Source organism: Rhinoraja longicauda, chromosome 10 (genome assembly GCF_053455715.1).
Source record: "Rhinoraja longicauda isolate Sanriku21f chromosome 10, sRhiLon1.1, whole genome shotgun sequence".
Classification (NCBI taxonomy): Eukaryota; Metazoa; Chordata; class Chondrichthyes; order Rajiformes; family Arhynchobatidae; genus Rhinoraja; species Rhinoraja longicauda.
The window spans coordinates 26,405,853-26,424,996 of NC_135962.1; the positions used below are offsets into that span (position 1 = coordinate 26,405,853).

The window sequence follows — 19,144 nt, forward strand, 5'->3', positions numbered from 1 at the left end:
GATGCAGAAGTGAAGTTACCAGAAGGAGAAATAATACCAGGCAAGTTGGAAGTTGAATTCTGTGCCGTTACCCTAGATGTGAAAGATCCAGAAGCAAGTATTAAAATACCAGAGATTACAATGCCATCAATAGATCGTGCAGCGCCAAAGGAGGAAGGAAAATTTCATATTGATGCAGGACTGTCAAAGCCTGAATTAGATGTTGCATCACCAGATCTCTCAATGGACATCAAGGCTCCAGACACTGGCTTCCATGCACCAACAATAGATGTAGATTTGGATTCAGCTAACCTCAAGATGAAAGACCAGGACACAAAGTTCAAAATGCCATCAATGAAAATGCCATCATTTGGAATTTCTCTTCCCAAATTCAAAGGTCCAGATGTGGATAAAGGACTGAAAAAAACAGATGTGGACATTTCACTCAAAAAAACAGACGTGGACATAAAAGGCAAAATGCCTGATGTGGGTGCTCCAGAGTGTGAAGCTGCCATTGACACACCAGACGCGGACATCAAAGGCAAGGGAGGGAAAATGAAACTTCCCAAATTTAAAGGGCCAAAGTTTGGAATTTCTGGTCCTGATATCAAAGCTCCAAAAATAAGCGTTGATGTTAACCTGCCCAAACTGGATATTTCTCTCCCAAAAGCTGATGCAGATGTGAAATTATCAGATGTAAAACCTGGCGAGTTAGAAGCTGAAATCCGAGTGGGTACCATAGATGTCGAGGTTCCTGAAGCAAGTATTAAAATGCCACTGATTGGAAAGACATCAATAGATCGTGCACTGCCAAAGGTGGAAGGAAAATTTGAAATTAATGCAGGATTGTCGAAGCCTGAATTTGATGTTGCAGCACCAGATCTCTCAATGGACATCAAGGCTGCGGATACTGGGTTCCATGCACCAACAATAGATGTAGATTTAGACTCAGCTAGCCTTAAGATGAAAGGCCAGGAGAATAAATTCAAAATGCCATCAATGAAAATGCCATCATTTGGAGTTTCTCTTCCTAAATTCAAAGGTCCAGATGTGGATGTAGGACCGAGAAAAACAGATGTGGACATTTCACTCACAAAACCTGATGTGGACGTAAAGGGCAAACTGCCTGATGTGGGTGCTCCAGAGTGTGAAGCTGCCATTGACACACCAGACGTGGACATCAAAGGCAAGGGAGGGAAAATGAAACTTCCCAAATTTAAAGGGACAAAGTTTGGAATTTCTGGTCCTGATATCAAAGCTCCAAAAATAAGCGTTGATGTTAACCTGCCCAAACTGGATATTTCTCTCCCAAAAGCTGATGCAGAAGTGAAGTTACCAGAAGGAGAAATAATACCAGGCAAGTTGGAAGTTGAATTCTGTGCCGTTACCCTAGATGTGAAAGGTCCAGAAGCAAGTATTAAAATACCAGAGATTACAATGCCATCAATAGATCGTGCAGCGCCAAACGAGGAAGGAAAATTTCATATTGATGCAGGACTGTCAAAGCCTGAATTTGATGTTGCATCACCAGATCTCTCAATGGACATCAAGGCTCCAGACACTGGCTTCCATGCACCAACAATAGATGTAGATTTGGACTCAGCTAACCTTAAGATGAAAGACCAGGACACAAAGTTCAAAATGTCATCAATGAAAATGCCATCATTTGGAATTTCTCTTCCCAAATTCAAAGGTCCAGATGTGGATAAAGGACTGAAAAAAACAGATGTGGACATTTCACTCAAAAAAACAGACGTGGACATAAAAGGCAAAATGCCTGATGTGGGTGCTCCAGAGTGTGAAGCTGCCATTGACACACCAGACGCGGACATCAAAGGCAAGGGAGGGAAAATTAAACTTCCCAAATTTAAAGGGCCAAAGTTTGGAATTTCTGGTCCTGATATCAAAGCTCCAAAAATAAGCGTTGATGTTAACCTGCCCAAACTGGATATTTCTCTCCCAAAAGCTGATGCAGATGTGAAATTATCAGATGTAAAACCTGGCGAGTTAGAAGCTGAAATCCGAGTGGGTACCATAGATGTCGAGGTTCCTGAAGCAAGTATTAAAATGCCACTGATTGGAAAGACATCAATAGATCGTGCACTGCCAAAGGTGGAAGGAAAATTTGAAATTAATGCAGGATTGTCGAAGCCTGAATTTGATGTTGCAGCACCAGATCTCTCAATGGACATCAAGGCTGCGGATACTGGGTTCCATGCATCAACAATAGATGTAGATTTAGACTCAGCTAGCCTTAAGATGAAAGGCCAGGAGAGTAAATTCAAAATGCCATCAATGAAAATGCCATCATTTGGAGTTTCTCTTCCCAAATTCAAAGGTCCAGATGTGGATAAAGGACTGAAAAAAACAGATGTGGACATTTCACTCAAAAAAACAGACGTGGACATAAAAGGCAAAATGCCTGATGTGGGTGCTCCAGAGTGTGAAGCTGCCATTGACACACCAGACGCGGACATCAAAGGCAAGGGAGGGAAAATGAAACTTCCCAAATTTAAAGGGCCAAAGTTTGGAATTTCTGGTCCTGATATCAAAGCTCCAAAAATAAGCGTTGATGTTAACCTGCCCAAACTGGATATTTCTCTCCCAAAAGCTGATGCAGATGTGAAATTATCAGATGTAAAACCTGGCGAGTTAGAAGCTGAAATCCGAGTGGGTACAATAGATGTCGAGGTTCCTGAAGCAAGTATTAAAATGCCACTGATTGGAAAGACATCAATAGATCGTGCACTGCCAAAGGTGGAAGGAAAATTTGAAATTAATGCAGGATTGTCGAAGCCTGAATTTGATGTTGCAGCACCAGATCTCTCAATGGACATCAAGGCTGCGGATACTGGGTTCCATGCACCAACAATAGATGTAGATTTAGACTCAGCTAGCCTTAAGATGAAAGGCCAGGAGAGTAAATTCAAAATGCCATCAATGAAAATGCCATCATTTGGAGTTTCTCTTCCTAAATTCAAAGGTCCAGATGTGGATGTAGGACCGAGAAAAACAGATGTGGACATTTCACTCACAAAACCTGATGTGGACGTAAAGGGCAAACTGCCTGATGTGGGTGCTCCAGAGTGTGAAGCTGCCATTGACACACCAGATGTGGACATCCAAGGCAAGGGAGGGAAAATGAAACTTCCCAAATTTAAAGGGCCAAAGTTTGGAATTTCTGGTCCTGATATCAAAGCTCCAAAAATAAGCGTTGATGTTAACCTGCCCAAACTGGATATTTCTCTCCCAAAAGCTGATGCAGAAGTGAAGTTACCAGAAGGAGAAATAATACCAGGCAAGTTGGAAGTTGAATTCTCTGCTGTTACCCTAGATGTGAAAGGTCCAGAAGCAAGTATTAAAATACCAGAGATTACAATGCCATCAATAGATCGTGCAGCGCCAAACGAGGAAGGAAAATTTCATATTGATGCAGGACTGTCAAAGCCTGAATTTGATGTTGCATCACCAGATCTCTCAATGGACATCAAGGCTCCAGACACTGGCTTCCATGCACCAACAATAGATGTAGATTTGGATTCAGCTAACCTCAAGATGAAAGACCAGGACACAAAGTTCAAAATGCCATCAATGAAAATGCCATCATTTGGAATTTCTCTTCCCAAATTCAAAGGTCCAGATGTGGATAAAGGACTGAAAAAAACAGATGTGGACATTTCACTCAAAAAAACAGACGTGGACATAAAAGGCAAAATGCCTGATGTGGGTGCTCCAGAGTGTGAAGCTGCCACTGACACACCAGACGCGGACATCAAAGGCAAGGGAGGGAAAATGAAACTTCCCAAATTTAAAGGGCCAAAGTTTGGAATTTCTGGTCCTGATATCAAAGCTCCAAAAATAAGCGTTGATGTTAACCTGCCCAAACTGGATATTTCTCTCCCAAAAGCTGATGCAGATGTGAAATTATCAGATGTAAAACCTGGCGAGTTAGAAGCTGAAATCCGAGTGGGTACCATAGATGTCGAGGTTCCTGAAGCAAGTATTAAAATGCCACTGATTGGAAAGACATCAATAGATCGTGCACTGCCAAAGGTGGAAGGAAAATTTGAAATTAATGCAGGATTGTCGAAGCCTGAATTTGATGTTGCAGCACCAGATCTCTCAATGGACATCAAGGCTGCGGATACTGGGTTCCATGCACCAACAATAGATGTAGATTTAGACTCAGCTAGCCTTAAGATGAAAGGCCAGGAGAGTAAATTCAAAATGCCATCAATGAAAATGCCATCATTTGGAGTTTCTCTTCCTAAATTCAAAGGTCCAGATGTGGATGTAGGACCGAGAAAAACAGATGTGGACATTTCACTCACAAAACCTGATGTGGACGTAAAGGGCAAACTGCCTGATGTGGGTGCTCCAGAGTGTGAAGCTGCCATTGACACACCAGACGTGGACATCAAAGGCAAGGGAGGGAAAATGAAACTTCCAAAATTTAAAGGGCCAAAGTTTGGAATTTCTGGTCCTGATATCAAAGCTCCAAAAATAAGCGTTGATGTTAACCTGCCCAAACTGGATATTTCTCTCCCAAAAGCTGATGCAGAAGTGAAGTTACCAGAAGGAGAAATAATACCAGGCAAGTTGGAAGTTGAATTCTGTGCCGTTACCCTAGATGTGAAAGGTCCAGAAGCAAGTATTAAAATACCAGAGATTACAATGCCATCAATAGATCGTGCAGTGCCAAACGAGGAAGGAAAATTTCATATTGATGCAGGACTTTCAAAGCCTGAATTTGATGTTGCATCACCAGATCTCTCAATGGACATCAAGGCTCCAGACACTGGCTTCCATGCACCAACAATAGATGTAGATTTGGATTCAGCTAACCTCAAGATGAAAGACCAGGACACAAAGTTCAAAATGCCATCAATGAAAATGCCATCATTTGGAATTTCTCTTCCCAAATTCAAAGGTCCAGATGTGGATAAAGGACTGAAAAAAACAGATGTGGACATTTCACTCAAAAAAACAGACGTGGACATAAAAGGCAAAATGCCTGATGTGGGTGCTCCAGAGTGTGAAGCTGCCATTGACACACCAGACGCGGACATCAAAGGCAAGGGAGGGAAAATGAAACTTCCCAAATTTAAAGGGCCAAAGTTTGGAATTTCTGGTCCTGATATCAAAGCTCCAAAAATAAGCGTTGATGTTAACCTGCCCAAACTGGATATTTCTCTCCCAAAAGCTGATGCAGATGTGAAATTATCAGATGTAAAACCTGGCGAGTTAGAAGCTGAAATCCGAGTGGGTACAATAGATGTCGAGGTTCCTGAAGCAAGTATTAAAATGCTACTGATTGGAAAGACATCAATAGATCGTGCACTGCCAAAGGTGGAAGGAAAATTTGAAATTAATGCAGGATTGTCGAAGCCTGAATTTGATGTTGCAGCACCAGATCTCTCAATGGACATCAAGGCTGCGGATACTGGGTTCCATGCACCAACAATAGATGTAGATTTAGACTCAGCTAGCCTTAAGATGAAAGGCCAGGAGAGTAAATTCAAAATGCCATCAATGAAAATGCCATCATTTGGAGTTTCTCTTCCTAAATTCAAAGGTCCAGATGTGGATGTAGGACCGAGAAAAACAGATGTGGACATTTCACTCACAAAACCTGATGTGGACGTAAAGGGCAAACTGCCTGATGTGGGTGCTCCAGAGTGTGAAGCTGCCATTGACACACCAGATGTGGACATCCAAGGCAAGGGAGGGAAAATGAAACTTCCCAAATTTAAAGGGCCAAAGTTTGGAATTTCTGGTCCTGATATCAAAGCTCCAAAAATAAACGTTGATGTTAACCTGCCCAAACTGGATATTTCTCTCCCAAAAGCTGATGCAGAAGTGAAGTTACCAGAAGGAGAAATAATACCAGGCAAGTTGGAAGTTGAATTCTCTGCTGTTACCCTAGATGTGAAAGGTCCAGAAGCAAGTATTAAAATACCAGAGATTACAATGCCATCAATAGATCGTGCAGCGCCAAACGAGGAAGGAAAATTTCATATTGATGCAGGACTGTCAAAGCCTGAATTTGATGTTGCATCACCAGATCTCTCAATGGACATCAAGGCTCCAGACACTGGCTTCCATGCACCAACAATAGATGTAGATTTGGATTCAGCTAACCTCAAGATGAAAGACCAGGACACAAAGTTCAAAATGCCATCAATGAAAATGCCATCATTTGGAATTTCTCTTCCCAAATTCAAAGGTCCAGATGTGGATAAAGGACTGAAAAAAACAGATGTGGACATTTCACTCAAAAAAACAGACGTGGACATAAAAGGCAAAATGCCTGATGTGGGTGCTCCAGAGTGTGAAGCTGCCACTGACACACCAGACGCGGACATCAAAGGCAAGGGAGGGAAAATGAAACTTCCCAAATTTAAAGGGCCAAAGTTTGGAATTTCTGGTCCTGATATCAAAGCTCCAAAAATAAGCGTTGATGTTAACCTGCCCAAACTGGATATTTCTCTCCCAAAAGCTGATGCAGATGTGAAATTATCAGATGTAAAACCTGGCGAGTTAGAAGCTGAAATCCGAGTGGGTACCATAGATGTCGAGGTTCCTGAAGCAAGTATTAAAATGCCACTGATTGGAAAGACATCAATAGATCGTGCACTGCCAAAGGTGGAAGGAAAATTTGAAATTAATGCAGGATTGTCGAAGCCTGAATTTGATGTTGCAGCACCAGATCTCTCAATGGACATCAAGGCTGCGGATACTGGGTTCCATGCACCAACAATAGATGTAGATTTAGACTCAGCTAGCCTTAAGATGAAAGGCCAGGAGAGTAAATTCAAAATGCCATCAATGAAAATGCCATCATTTGGAGTTTCTCTTCCTAAATTCAAAGGTCCAGATGTGGATGTAGGACCGAGAAAAACAGATGTGGACATTTCACTCACAAAACCTGATGTGGACGTAAAGGGCAAACTGCCTGATGTGGGTGCTCCAGAGTGTGAAGCTGCCATTGACACACCAGACGTGGACATCAAAGGCAAGGGAGGGAAAATGAAACTTCCAAAATTTAAAGGGCCAAAGTTTGGAATTTCTGGTCCTGATATCAAAGCTCCAAAAATAAGCGTTGATGTTAACCTGCCCAAACTGGATATTTCTCTCCCAAAAGCTGATGCAGAAGTGAAGTTACCAGAAGGAGAAATAATACCAGGCAAGTTGGAAGTTGAATTCTGTGCCGTTACCCTAGATGTGAAAGGTCCAGAAGCAAGTATTAAAATACCAGAGATTACAATGCCATCAATAGATCGTGCAGTGCCAAACGAGGAAGGAAAATTTCATATTGATGCAGGACTTTCAAAGCCTGAATTTGATGTTGCATCACCAGATCTCTCAATGGACATCAAGGCTCCAGACACTGGCTTCCATGCACCAACAATAGATGTAGATTTGGATTCAGCTAACCTCAAGATGAAAGACCAGGACACAAAGTTCAAAATGCCATCAATGAAAATGCCATCATTTGGAATTTCTCTTCCCAAATTCAAAGGTCCAGATGTGGATAAAGGACTGAAAAAAACAGATGTGGACATTTCACTCAAAAAAACAGACGTGGACATAAAAGGCAAAATGCCTGATGTGGGTGCTCCAGGGTATGAAGTTGCCATTGACACACCAGACGCGGACATCAAAGGCAAGGGAGGGAAAATGAAACTTCCCAAATTTAAAGGGCCAAAGTTTGGAATTTCTGGTCCTGATATCAAAGCTCCAAAAATAAGCGTTGATGTTAACCTGCCCAAACTGGATATTTCTCTCCCAAAAGCTGATGCAGATGTGAAATTATCAGATGTAAAATCTGGCGAGTTAGAAGCTGAAATCCGAGTGGGTACCATAGATGTCGAGGTTCCTGAAGCAAGTATTAAAATGCCACTGATTGGAAAGACATCAATAGATCGTGCACTGCCAAAGGTGGAAGGAAAATTTGAAATTAATGCAGTATTGTCGAAGCCTGAATTTGATGTTGCAGCACCAGATCTCTCAATGGACATCAAGGCTGCGGATACTGGGTTCCATGCACCAACAATAGATGTAGATTTAGACTCAGCTAGCCTTAAGATGAAAGGCCAGGAGAGTAAATTCAAAATGCCATCAATGAAAATGCCATCATTTGGAGTTTCTCTTCCTAAATTCAAAGGTCCAGATGTGGATGTAGGACCGAGAAAAACAGATGTGGACATTTCACTCACAAAACCTGATGTGGACGTAAAGGGCAAACTGCCTGATGTGGGTGCTCCAGAGTGTGAAGCTGCCATTGACACACCAGACGTGGACATCAAAGGCAAGGGAGGGAAAATGAAACTTCCCAAATTTAAAGGGACAAAGTTTGGAATTTCTGGTCCTGATATCAAAGCTCCAAAAATAAGCGTTGATGTTAACCTGCCCAAACTGGATATTTCTCTCCCAAAAGCTGATGCAGAAGTGAAGTTACCAGAAGGAGAAATAATACCAGGCAAGTTGGAAGTTGAATTCTGTGCCGTTACCCTAGATGTGAAAGGTCCAGAAGCAAGTATTAAAATACCAGAGATTACAATGCCATCAATAGATCGTGCAGCGCCAAACGAGGAAGGAAAATTTCATATTGATGCAGGACTGTCAAAGCCTGAATTTGATGTTGCATCACCAGATCTCTCAATGGACATCAAGGCTCCAGACACTGGCTTCCATGCACCAACAATAGATGTAGATTTGGATTCAGCTAACCTCAAGATGAAAGACCAGGACACAAAGTTCAAAATGCCATCAATGAAAATGCCATCATTTGGAATTTCTCTTCCCAAATTCAAAGGTCCAGATGTGGATAAAGGACTGAAAAAAACAGATGTGGACATTTCACTCAAAAAAACAGACGTGGACATAAAAGGCAAAATGCCTGATGTGGGTGCTCCAGAGTATGAAGTTGCCATTGACACACCAGACGTGGACATCAAAGGCAAGGGAGGGAAAATGAAACTTCCCAAATTTAAAGGGCCAAAGTTTGGAATTTCTGGTCCTGATATCAAAGCTCCAAAAATAAGCGTTGATGTTAACCTGCCCAAACTGGATATTTCTCTCCCAAAAGCTGATGCAGAAGTGAAGTTACCAGAAGGAGAAATAATACCAGGCAAGTTGGAAGTTGAATTCTGTGCCGTTACCCTAGATGTGAAAGATCCAGAAGCAAGTATTAAAATACCAGAGATTACAATGCCATCAATAGATCGTGCAGCGCCAAACGAGGAAGGAAAATTTCATATTGATGCAGGACTGTCAAAGCCTGAATTTGATGTTGCAGCACCAGATCTCTCAATGGACATCAAGGCTCCAGACACTGGCTTCCATGCACCAACAATAGATGTAGATTTGGACTCAGTGAACCTTAAGATGAAAGACCAGGAAACAAAGTACAAAATGCCATCATTGAAAATGCCATCATTTGGAGTTTCTCTTCCTAAATTCAAAGGTCCAGATGTGGATATAGGATTGAGAAAAACAGATGTGGACATTTCACTCCCAAAACCTGACATGGACGTAAAGGGCAAACTGTCTGATGTGGGTGCTCCAGAGTGTGAAGCTGCCATTGACACACCAGACGTGGACATCAAAGGCAAGGGAGGGAAAATGAAACTTCCCAAATTCAAAGGGCCAAAGTTTGGAATTTCTAGTCCTGATATAAAAGCTCCAAAAATAAGCATTGATGTTAACCTGCCCAAACAGGATACTTCTCTCCCAAAAGCTGATGTAGAAGTGAAGTTACCAGAAGGAGAAATAATACCAGGCAAGTTGGAAGTTGAATTCTGTGCCGTTACCCTAGATGTGAAAGGTCCAGAAGCAAGTATTAAAATACCAGAGATTACAATGCCATCAATAGATCTTGCAGCGCCAAACGAGGAAGGAAAATTTCATATTGATGCAGGACTGTCAAAGCCTGAATTTGATGTTGCAGCACCAGATCTCTCAATGGACATCAAGGCTCCAGACACTGGCTTCCATGCACCAACCATAGATGTAGATTTGGACTCAGCTAGCCTTAAGATGAAAGGCCAGGAGAGTAAATTCAAAATCCCATCAATGAAAATGCCAGCATTTGGAGTTTCTCTTCCCAAATTCAAAGGTCCAGATGTGGATGTAGGACTGAGAAAAACAGATGTGGACATTTCTCTCATAAAACCTGATGTGGACGTAAAGGGCAAACTGCCTGATGTGGGTGCTCCAGAGTGTGAAGCTGCCATTGACACACCAGACGTGGACATCAAAGGCAAGGGAGGGAAAATGAAACTTCCCAAATTTAAATTGCCAAAGTTTGGAATTTCTAGTCCTGATATCAAAGCTTCAAAAATAAGCGTTGATGTTAACCTGCCCAAACTGGATATTTCTCTCCCAAAAGCTGATGCAGATGTGAAATTATCAGATGTAAAACCTGGCGAGTTAGAAGCTGAAATCCGAGTGGGTACCATAGATGTCGAGGTTCCTGAAGCAAGTATTAAAATGCCACAGATTGGAAAGACATCAATAGATCGTGCACTGCCAAAGGTGGAAGGAAAATTTGAAATTAATGCAGGACTGTCGAAGCCTGAATTTGATGTTGCAGCACCAGATCTCTCAATGGGCATCAAGGCTCCAGACACTGGCTTCCATGCACCAACAATAGATGTAGATTTGGACTCAGCTAACATCAAGATGAAAGACCAGGACACAAAGTTCAAAATGCCATCAATGAAAATGCCATCATTTGGAATTTCTCTTCCCAAATTCAAAGGTTCAGATGTGGATAAAGGACTGAAAAAAACAGATGTGGACATTTCACTCACAAAATCTGACGTGGACGTAAAGGGCAAAATGTCTGATGTGGGTGCTCCAGAGTGTGAAGCTGCCATTGACACACCAGACGTGGACATCAAAGGCAAGGGAGGGAAAATGAAACTTCCCAAATTTAAAGGGCCAAAGTTTGGAATTTCTGGTCCTGATATAAAAGCTCCAAAAATGAGCGTTGATGTTAACCTGCCGAAACTGGATATTTCTCTCCCAAAAGCTGATGCAGATGTGAAATTGTCAGAATTAAAACCTGGCGAGTTAGAAGGAGAAATCCAAATGGGTACCATAGATGTTGAGGGTCCTGAAGCAAGTATTAAGATACCAGAAATTACAATGCCATCAATAGATCGTGCATTGCCAAACGTGGAAGTTAAATTTGATATTGACACAGGACTGGCGATGCTTGAACTTGATGTTGCAGCACCAGATCTCTCAATGGACGTCGATGCTCCAGCTGCAGGTTTCCATCCACCAACAATAGATGTAGATTTAGACTCAGCTGACCTTAAGATGAAAGGCCATGACAGTAAGTTCAAAATGCCATCAATGAAAATGCCATCATTTGGAGTTTCTCTTCCCAAATTCAAAGGGCCAGATGTGGATGTAGGACTGAGAAAAACAGATGTGGACATTTCACTCACCAAGCTTGACATCGAAGCAAGGGACAAAATGCCTGATGTGGGTGGTCCAGAGTGTGAAGCTGCCATTGAGACACCGGACATGGACATGAAAGGCAGGGGAGGGAAAATGAAACTTCCCAAATTTAAAGGGTCAAATTTAGGAATTTCTGGTCCTGATTTCAAAGCTCCAAAAATGAGCACTGATGACAACATGCCCAAAGTTGATATTTCAACACCAATTCCTGATGTGAATATCGATGCCGAGGGTCCTGAAGCAACTCGTAAAGTACTAGATGTCAAAACGCCATCAAGAGATCTTACAATGCCAAAGGTACAAGGTAAATTCAAAATGCCATCATTTAGAATTTCTTTTCCAAAATTTGAAATTCCAGATGTGGATATAGGTCTGGAAGAACCAGAAGAGGACATTTCACTTATAAAGCCTGATGTGGACGCAAAGGCCAAAATGCCGAAAGTGGGTGCTTCAGAGAGTGAAGTTGACATTGACACACTTGAAGTGGACATCGAAGGCAAGGGTGGGAAATTGAAACCTCCCAAACTGAAAGGGCCAAATTTTAGAATTTTAGGTCCCGATCTAAAGGCTCCAAAATTGAACATTGATGTCAACCTGCCCAAATTTGATATTTCTCTCCGAAAAGCTGATGGTACGGTCGATGTGGAGGATCCTGAAGTTAGTCTTAAAATGTCAGATATTGAAAAGCCATCAATAGATATTGCAGTGCCAAAGAGAGAAGGTAAATGTGGTATTGATGCAGGATTGTTAAAATCTGAACATGACATCACAGCACGAGATCTATCAATGGATGTCAAGGATCCATCTACTGGCTTTCATGCACCGACAATCGATGTAGATGTTGACTCAGCTGACCTGAAGGTGACAGGACATGACAGTAAGTTCAAAATATCATATTGAACAATCATTCTGAAAGTCACAGTTGTACAGCATAGAAATAGGGCTTTCAGCCTACTATGTCTCTGCCACTCATCATGCCTGTCATGAAAAAATCCCATTTGCCTGTATTAATTCCATATCCCTCATTGCTTTATTCATTCAAGTAATTGTCCAGATGCCACTTAACTGTTGTCACAGTTCCTACCTCCACCACTTCTTCTGTTCATTCCAGTTACCAACTACTCTTTGTGTACAATGTATCCTTCAGTTCCCCTTCAAAATCTTCTCTTTCACCTTAAACTACTGCATATTCACATCAGTTGCAATTAAAGGTTCAATTCAATGATACTTTACTGTCACCTGCACCCAAGTACAATGATGCTTTGTTTTGCATACAACCTGGTAAAACCATAGTCATAGTCATGGTCATAACCACTTTATTTGTCCCCGAAGGGCAATTCAAATTCACCATCGTGCAGTCCAATAACAAAAAAACAATAAAGCAACAAACACAATTCACAAGTCCAACACAAAAACATCCATCACAGTGCGTCCTTCCAATCGCCTCACTGTGATGGAAGGCCAAACTGTTTCATCCTTCTCTGCCTCTTCGCTTCTTCTCCCGCGGTAGGCAGTAAACTGCTACGTCAAGGAGGCTGAAGCCCCCGCCAGGCGGTGTACAATCTCGTGGTGTAAAATCTCGTAAAATCATGTGTATTGCCTGGAGGAAGTTTGCTACAAGTGTCGCCAAGTTTCAAAGTTCAACAAACATTCCTATCTACTACCTGTCACCGCATGTGGCAGCAGCCCCCCTCCCAGTTCCCCTTCGTTCTCTTATTGGGTCCCCTCTGTTCATGACGCACCTCGCCAAGACCCCCTTTGTTCCCACTGGCCCTTGCTCTCCGACCGGCCCTCCATGCTTTCCGATGTGTCTCCGACGGCCTTCCTCGCTGTGCAACGGCCCCCCTCACTCTCCAACTTCCACTAGGCAGTGTCGCCAAGTTACAAAGTTCAACAAACATTCCTATCTACTGCCTGCCACCGCACGTGGCAGCAGCCCCCTGCCCCTACACTTCCCTTGGTTCTTGACGGCCCCCCTGCTGGGTCTTCCCTCTGTTCACTACGCACCCCACCAGGACCCCCCTTCATTCTCGCGGGCCCTCGCTTTCCTGACACCCCCCCTCTCTCCGACGGCCTTCCATGCTCCCCGACGGCCCTCCTCTCTCTCTGACGGCCCCCCTCTCTCTCCGACACCCCTCCTCACTCTTCGACGGCCTTGCAACTCTACAAAGGCAATCCGCTCCTTCCAACAGCACCGCTCTCCAACGGCCCCCCCCATTCTCTGAAGGCCCACCTCACTCTCCAACGACCCTTCTCACTCTCTGACGGCCCTCCACGCTCTCCGATGGGTGTTCACGCTTCCCAAGACCCTCCTCACTGTGCAACGGCCTCCCTGCACTCCGACTACCACTCTCGACAGATGCTCACGGATCCCTCCTCGTTCTCGCAGCACGGATCGTAATGGTGGAGGCCCCGGGCCAACCTCGGTGTCTGCGTTGGGCCAGCTGGGCCTACCCGGCTGGTCCATCGTCCCTGACAGGTGAGCCAGGACCTGCTGTTGGGTTTGGTATTGCTTTCCAGGAACACCCCCAACCTCGCTGTTCTTTATATTTTGACAAAGGCAAAGAAGCTTAGAGATGAGATTGGATTTGGTAAAATTATATTTAAATTCTCTAACATTCCTTTTTCTTAATCTTATTCCAATATTTCAGGTCCTTCGGTTAAGGGAAAGACAGTTGAAGATTTGGATAAAATTGTTCCTGAACTGTCCCTGACAGATGCTCCATTAACAACAAAAGACAGCTCCATATCAAAAGAAAAGACAAGTTGGTTTACATTTCCAAAAATTAGCTTCTCATCACTATGGAGAAAAGAGAATAACACAGATGGAGAGAAACAAGCTTCGAGTGAAATTACAGTGGTCAGCGCACAACCGGATAAACTTTGTTCCAAAACCACTGAAGTGACAAATCAGGACAATTTACTTCATCAGTCTACAAATAAAGCAGCAGTTTGTGAAGATGTTGCAAATATAGCTGCAGTTGATGATACTGGTCAAATGGTAGCTAAGTGCAAAAACATTGATGTCATATCAGCAGAAATGTATGAGGAAAACTCCAGCCAAGTGGTAACATCAACAGCTAGAACTGAGCTTGTTTTGCTGGAATCAGGTGATTTCACTACAAATGTAAAGTTGTCCAAAGCAAGAAAAATGCCTTTGCCTGAAAGTTCTAATCAAGGCCAAGATCAAGCAAATGAAACTTCAACTGGAATTTTTCAAACTTCTTTGATTGAAAGCGAAGTAACTAAAACGTTTAAGGAACAACAAAATATAGACAATCAAAGAACTTTTCAAGCCCCTAACTTACCGATATACTCACATCCTGAAAATTTAATGTTAACAAATCTTGAGGAACATTCCACAAATATTACAAAGGAATATAGGATTCAAGAACATACCGTCGGTGAGCCTTCTGGGTTAGTGAGCACAACAAAAGAACATTCTTCATTCCTGGCTGATTTCCATTTAACTAGATCAGAATGCACTGAATCTGTTGAAGACCATCTCTTCTCTAGCAAGTATACCAAAACTGAAGGAACTGTACATATCTTAAATGAGAATCCTAAAGTACAAGAAACCACAGATCCAGAAGCAGCTGCTGCTGAAGAATCATCTACTCTTTTTCAAAGAAATAAACAAAAAAAATCAGAGTGAACAAAAGTAGTACATGAAACATCTCAAGTTGCTTCAGTTGCTATTTCTGTATCTGAATCTGAGACAACACAGATTAAAAATGCATAGTAGGATATGTATTTCTAATGAAGCTTATGTGTTGTATTCATCTGCTATTTTATGCTTTTAACCAAATATTAACTTGATTAGTATGTAAAATATATGTTCCACAGAACAATAAATATATTTGAAATCTCGTCCAAAATACATGTTTTTTGGACGACAGTAAAGGTGATTCTGATTCTGATTTCACAAAGCATTTGATGCAAAAAAAAAATCACATGTTCACACTATAATAGAATTTGATATAACATCTGAATTTAAATATAAATTACTTCAGTAAATTGTATATTATTTTACACATTTGTGCACAGGTTGTTCCAAACTACTTTGGCTTAAATGTAAAAAGGCTTCCTGCTTTCAGAACTTATTTTAGCATTACATATCTATATGTTTACTTTTCTGACTTCATGTAATTTGATCCTTTTGGAATAGTCATCTTTATAGCCAATTTCATGAATATCTGACTGTTTGCAAATAAAATACCTTTTCGTGAACATTTATGTATGCAGCTTCCAAATGCAATATTTTAAAAGTATACCAGAAAGATTTAATCAGATAAACATCAAATTAACAATCAAATGTTCATATTAAACAATATGAACTTGAATTTATCTTTCTAAAGAAAAGTAACAGAAATCTAAAGCATTGACCAAGATAATTATATGGGCCATATAGATAAAATGATAATACATGAAGAATAGTGATAATGGTCAGAATTAAAATGTCTTTTATAAATAGTTCATAAGAGGCAACATATATCAAACATTTTCAAATGTGAGAAAAGTTCCTTTGAAGTAATTTTAAAATTATGAGAGGGACGGACAGAGTTGACGTGGGTAGGCTTTTCCCTTTGAGAGTGGAGAAGATTCCAACAAGGGGACATAGCTTCAGAATAGAGGGACAAAGGTTTAGGGGTAACATGAGGGGGAACTTCTTTACTCAGAGGGTTGTGGCGGTATGGAATGGGCTTCCGGTGGAAGTGGTGGAGGCTGGCTCGATTTTATTATTTAAGAGTAAATTGGATAGGTATATGGATAGGAGGGGATTGGAGGGTTATGGTCTGAGTGCAGGTAGATGAGACTAGGTCAGGGAGAATGGTCGGCGTGGACTGGTAGGGCCGGACAGGCCTGTTTCCATGCTGTAGTTGTTATATGTTATATGAATCATTTAGAAACAAATATCACACCAAATGTTCAGTCTTATTTTCCATCTTAATCCAGATTGGATCTTTCTGAGAGACATTGGCAATTAGACTCAATTTGGAAGCAATTTTGTGGATATTTTCATCTCGAGGTAGAGAGCCGATATCTCTGTAATAAAAGCCTAATCTGTAATAAGTGCCTCATCTACTGCACCACCTGCTTTCCACAATAATTCTCAAATTATTATATTGTTTTTCACATCATTGATCAACTTGTATTAATTAGCATCACATATTATTTTAAAAGCATTCATGCAATGATTAATATCCAATCAATAAAAATGTCTGGCAATTTATCTTCAAAGTAGTTAACAGCAAAATATCATCGGAGCTTAGCGAATAGAAGCTAATTTGTTCTTATACTGAATATCCTAAATATGTTCCAAGATGTGTGTGAATATTTTTGTTGTAAATATGATGAACTGAAATTTGTATTCTGAAACAGCTACTGATTTATGCTGTGATTACTTCAAGGTATTACCAATTTGAAGTATTAATTTTGCATTGCTAAGCTATCTTATAGTTAATGCATCTGCCAACTTTGCATACGTATCATCAATAAATTAGGTGCAGACATAAAATTTGATATTTTTTTGTTTTTATTTAAGTGCCAATGATTTGTTTTAAAATGACAAACATCATTTATATGAAAACATGTTAATTGAATGTATTACACTGTATCCAGAAGCAGAATTAATTGACATGGATTCAAACAAGTAAAAATACAAAACAATTATGACCATATGAAATAGGTTACAATAACGTGAAAATAACATTAAGAACAATTGGGAACAATGGGCCAACGTTAATATTCCTCTGGATTGATGATCATTTCAGATGACCAAATGACCTCCTTTATCTATTGTAATCTTGTAAATGTCAAAACGGTACAGAAAAAATGACAATGTGCATTATGTATGCAATGTATTTCAATGTCCACTACATAGAAACATAGAAAATAGGTGCAGGAGGAGGCCATTCGGCCTTTTGAGCCAGCACCGCCATTCATTGTGATCATGGCTGATCGTCCCTAATCAGTAACCCATGCCTGCCCTCTCCCCATATCCCTTGATTCCACTAGCCCCTATAGCTCTATCTAACTCTCTCTTACATCCATCCAGTGATTTGGCTTCCACTGCCCTCTGGCAGAGAATTCCACAAATTCACAACTCTCTGGGTGAAAAAGTTTTTTCTCACCTCAGTTTTAAATGGCCTCCCCTTTATTCTAAGACTGTGGCCCCTGGTTCTGAACTCGCCCAACATTGGGAAAAAATTTCCTGCATCTAGCTTGTCCAGTCCTTTTATAATTTTATATGTTTCTATAAGATCCCCTCTCATCCTTCTAAACTCCAGTGAATACAAGCCTAGTCTTTTCAATCTTTCCTCATATGTCAGTCCCGCCATCCCAGGGATCAATCTCGTGAACCTACGCTGCACTGCCTCAATTACAAGGATGTCCTTCCTCAAATTAGGAGACCAAAACTGTACACAATACTCCAGATGTGGTCTTACCAGGGCCCTATACAACTGCAGAAGAACCTCTTTACTCCTATACTGAAATCCTCTTGTTATGAAGGCCAACATTCTATTAGCTTTCTTCACTGCCTGCTGTACCTGCACGCCAACTTTCAGTGACTGGTGTACAAGGACACCCAGGTCTCGCTGAACCTCCCCCTTACCCAACCTAACTCCATTGAGATAATAATCTGTCTCCATGTTTTTGCCGCCAAAGTGGATAACCTCACGCATCTGCCCACTCACTCAACCTGTCCAGGTCACCCTGCAACCTCCTAACATCCTCTTCACAGTTTACACTGCCACCCAGCTTTGTGTCATCCGCAAACTTGCTAGTGTTACTTCTAATTCCCTCTTCCAAATCATTAATATATATGGTAAACAGTTGCAGCCCCAACACCAAGCCTTGCGGCACTCCACTCGCCACTGCCTGCCATTCTGAAAAGGACCCGTTTACTCCTACTCTTTGCTTCCTGTCTGCCAACCAATTTTCTATCCATGTCAACACCCCACCCCCAATACCATGTGCTCTAATTTTAGTCACCAATCTCCTGTGCGGGACCTTATCAAAGGCTTTCTGAAAGTCTAGATACACTACATCCACTGGCTCCCCTTCGTCCATTTTACTTGTCACGTCCTCAAAAAATTCCAGAAGACTAGTCAAGCATGATTTCCCTTTCATAAATCCATGCTGACTTGGACATCCTTTTACTGCTATCCAAATGGACCGTTATTACCTCTTTAATAATTGACTCCAGCATCTTTCCCACCACCAAAGTCAGGCTAACTGGTCTGTAATTCCCAGTTTTCTCTCTCGCTCCTTTCTTGAAAAGTGGGATAACATTAGCTATCATCCAATCCACAGGAACTGATCCTGAATCTATTGAACATTGGAAAATGATCACCAATGCATCCAGTATTTCTAGAGCCACCTCCCTGAGGACCCTGGTATGCAGACCATCAGGCCCTGGGGATTTATCATCCTTCAGTCCCATTAGTCTACCCAATACTATATCTCGCCTATTGAAAATTTATTTCAGTTCCTCTACTCCCCTAGATCCTCAGTCCTCCAGTTCATCTGGGAGATTGTTTGTATCTTCTTTAGTGAAGACAGATCCGAAGTACCTGTTCAACTCTTCTGCCATTTCCTTGTTACCCATAATAATTTCACCCGTGTCTACCTTCAAAGGACCCACATTTGACTTTGCTACTCTTTTTTTCTTAATATATCTAAAGAA

The 19,144-nt window shown here is 41.5% G+C and overlaps 1 protein-coding gene across 1 annotated transcript in view; it reads left to right on the forward strand.

Annotated features, from left to right (window-relative positions):
* The window catches only part of LOC144597520 (uncharacterized), an 84,577-nt gene extending 69,468 nt beyond the window's left edge, over positions 1-15,109 (forward strand). Inside the window, exons 13-21 of the mRNA XM_078407001.1 lie at positions 8-344; positions 408-2,285; positions 2,349-4,116; positions 4,180-4,877; positions 4,941-6,818; positions 6,882-7,469; positions 7,533-9,684; positions 9,739-12,331; positions 14,106-15,109. Of these exons, the coding sequence (XP_078263127.1) occupies positions 8-344; positions 408-2,285; positions 2,349-4,116; positions 4,180-4,877; positions 4,941-6,818; positions 6,882-7,469; positions 7,533-9,684; positions 9,739-12,331; positions 14,106-15,109 (12,896 nt within the window). The remainder of the gene's footprint in view (positions 1-7; positions 345-407; positions 2,286-2,348; positions 4,117-4,179; positions 4,878-4,940; positions 6,819-6,881; positions 7,470-7,532; positions 9,685-9,738; positions 12,332-14,105) is intronic.
* Positions 15,110-19,144: the final 4,035 nt, after the last annotated feature.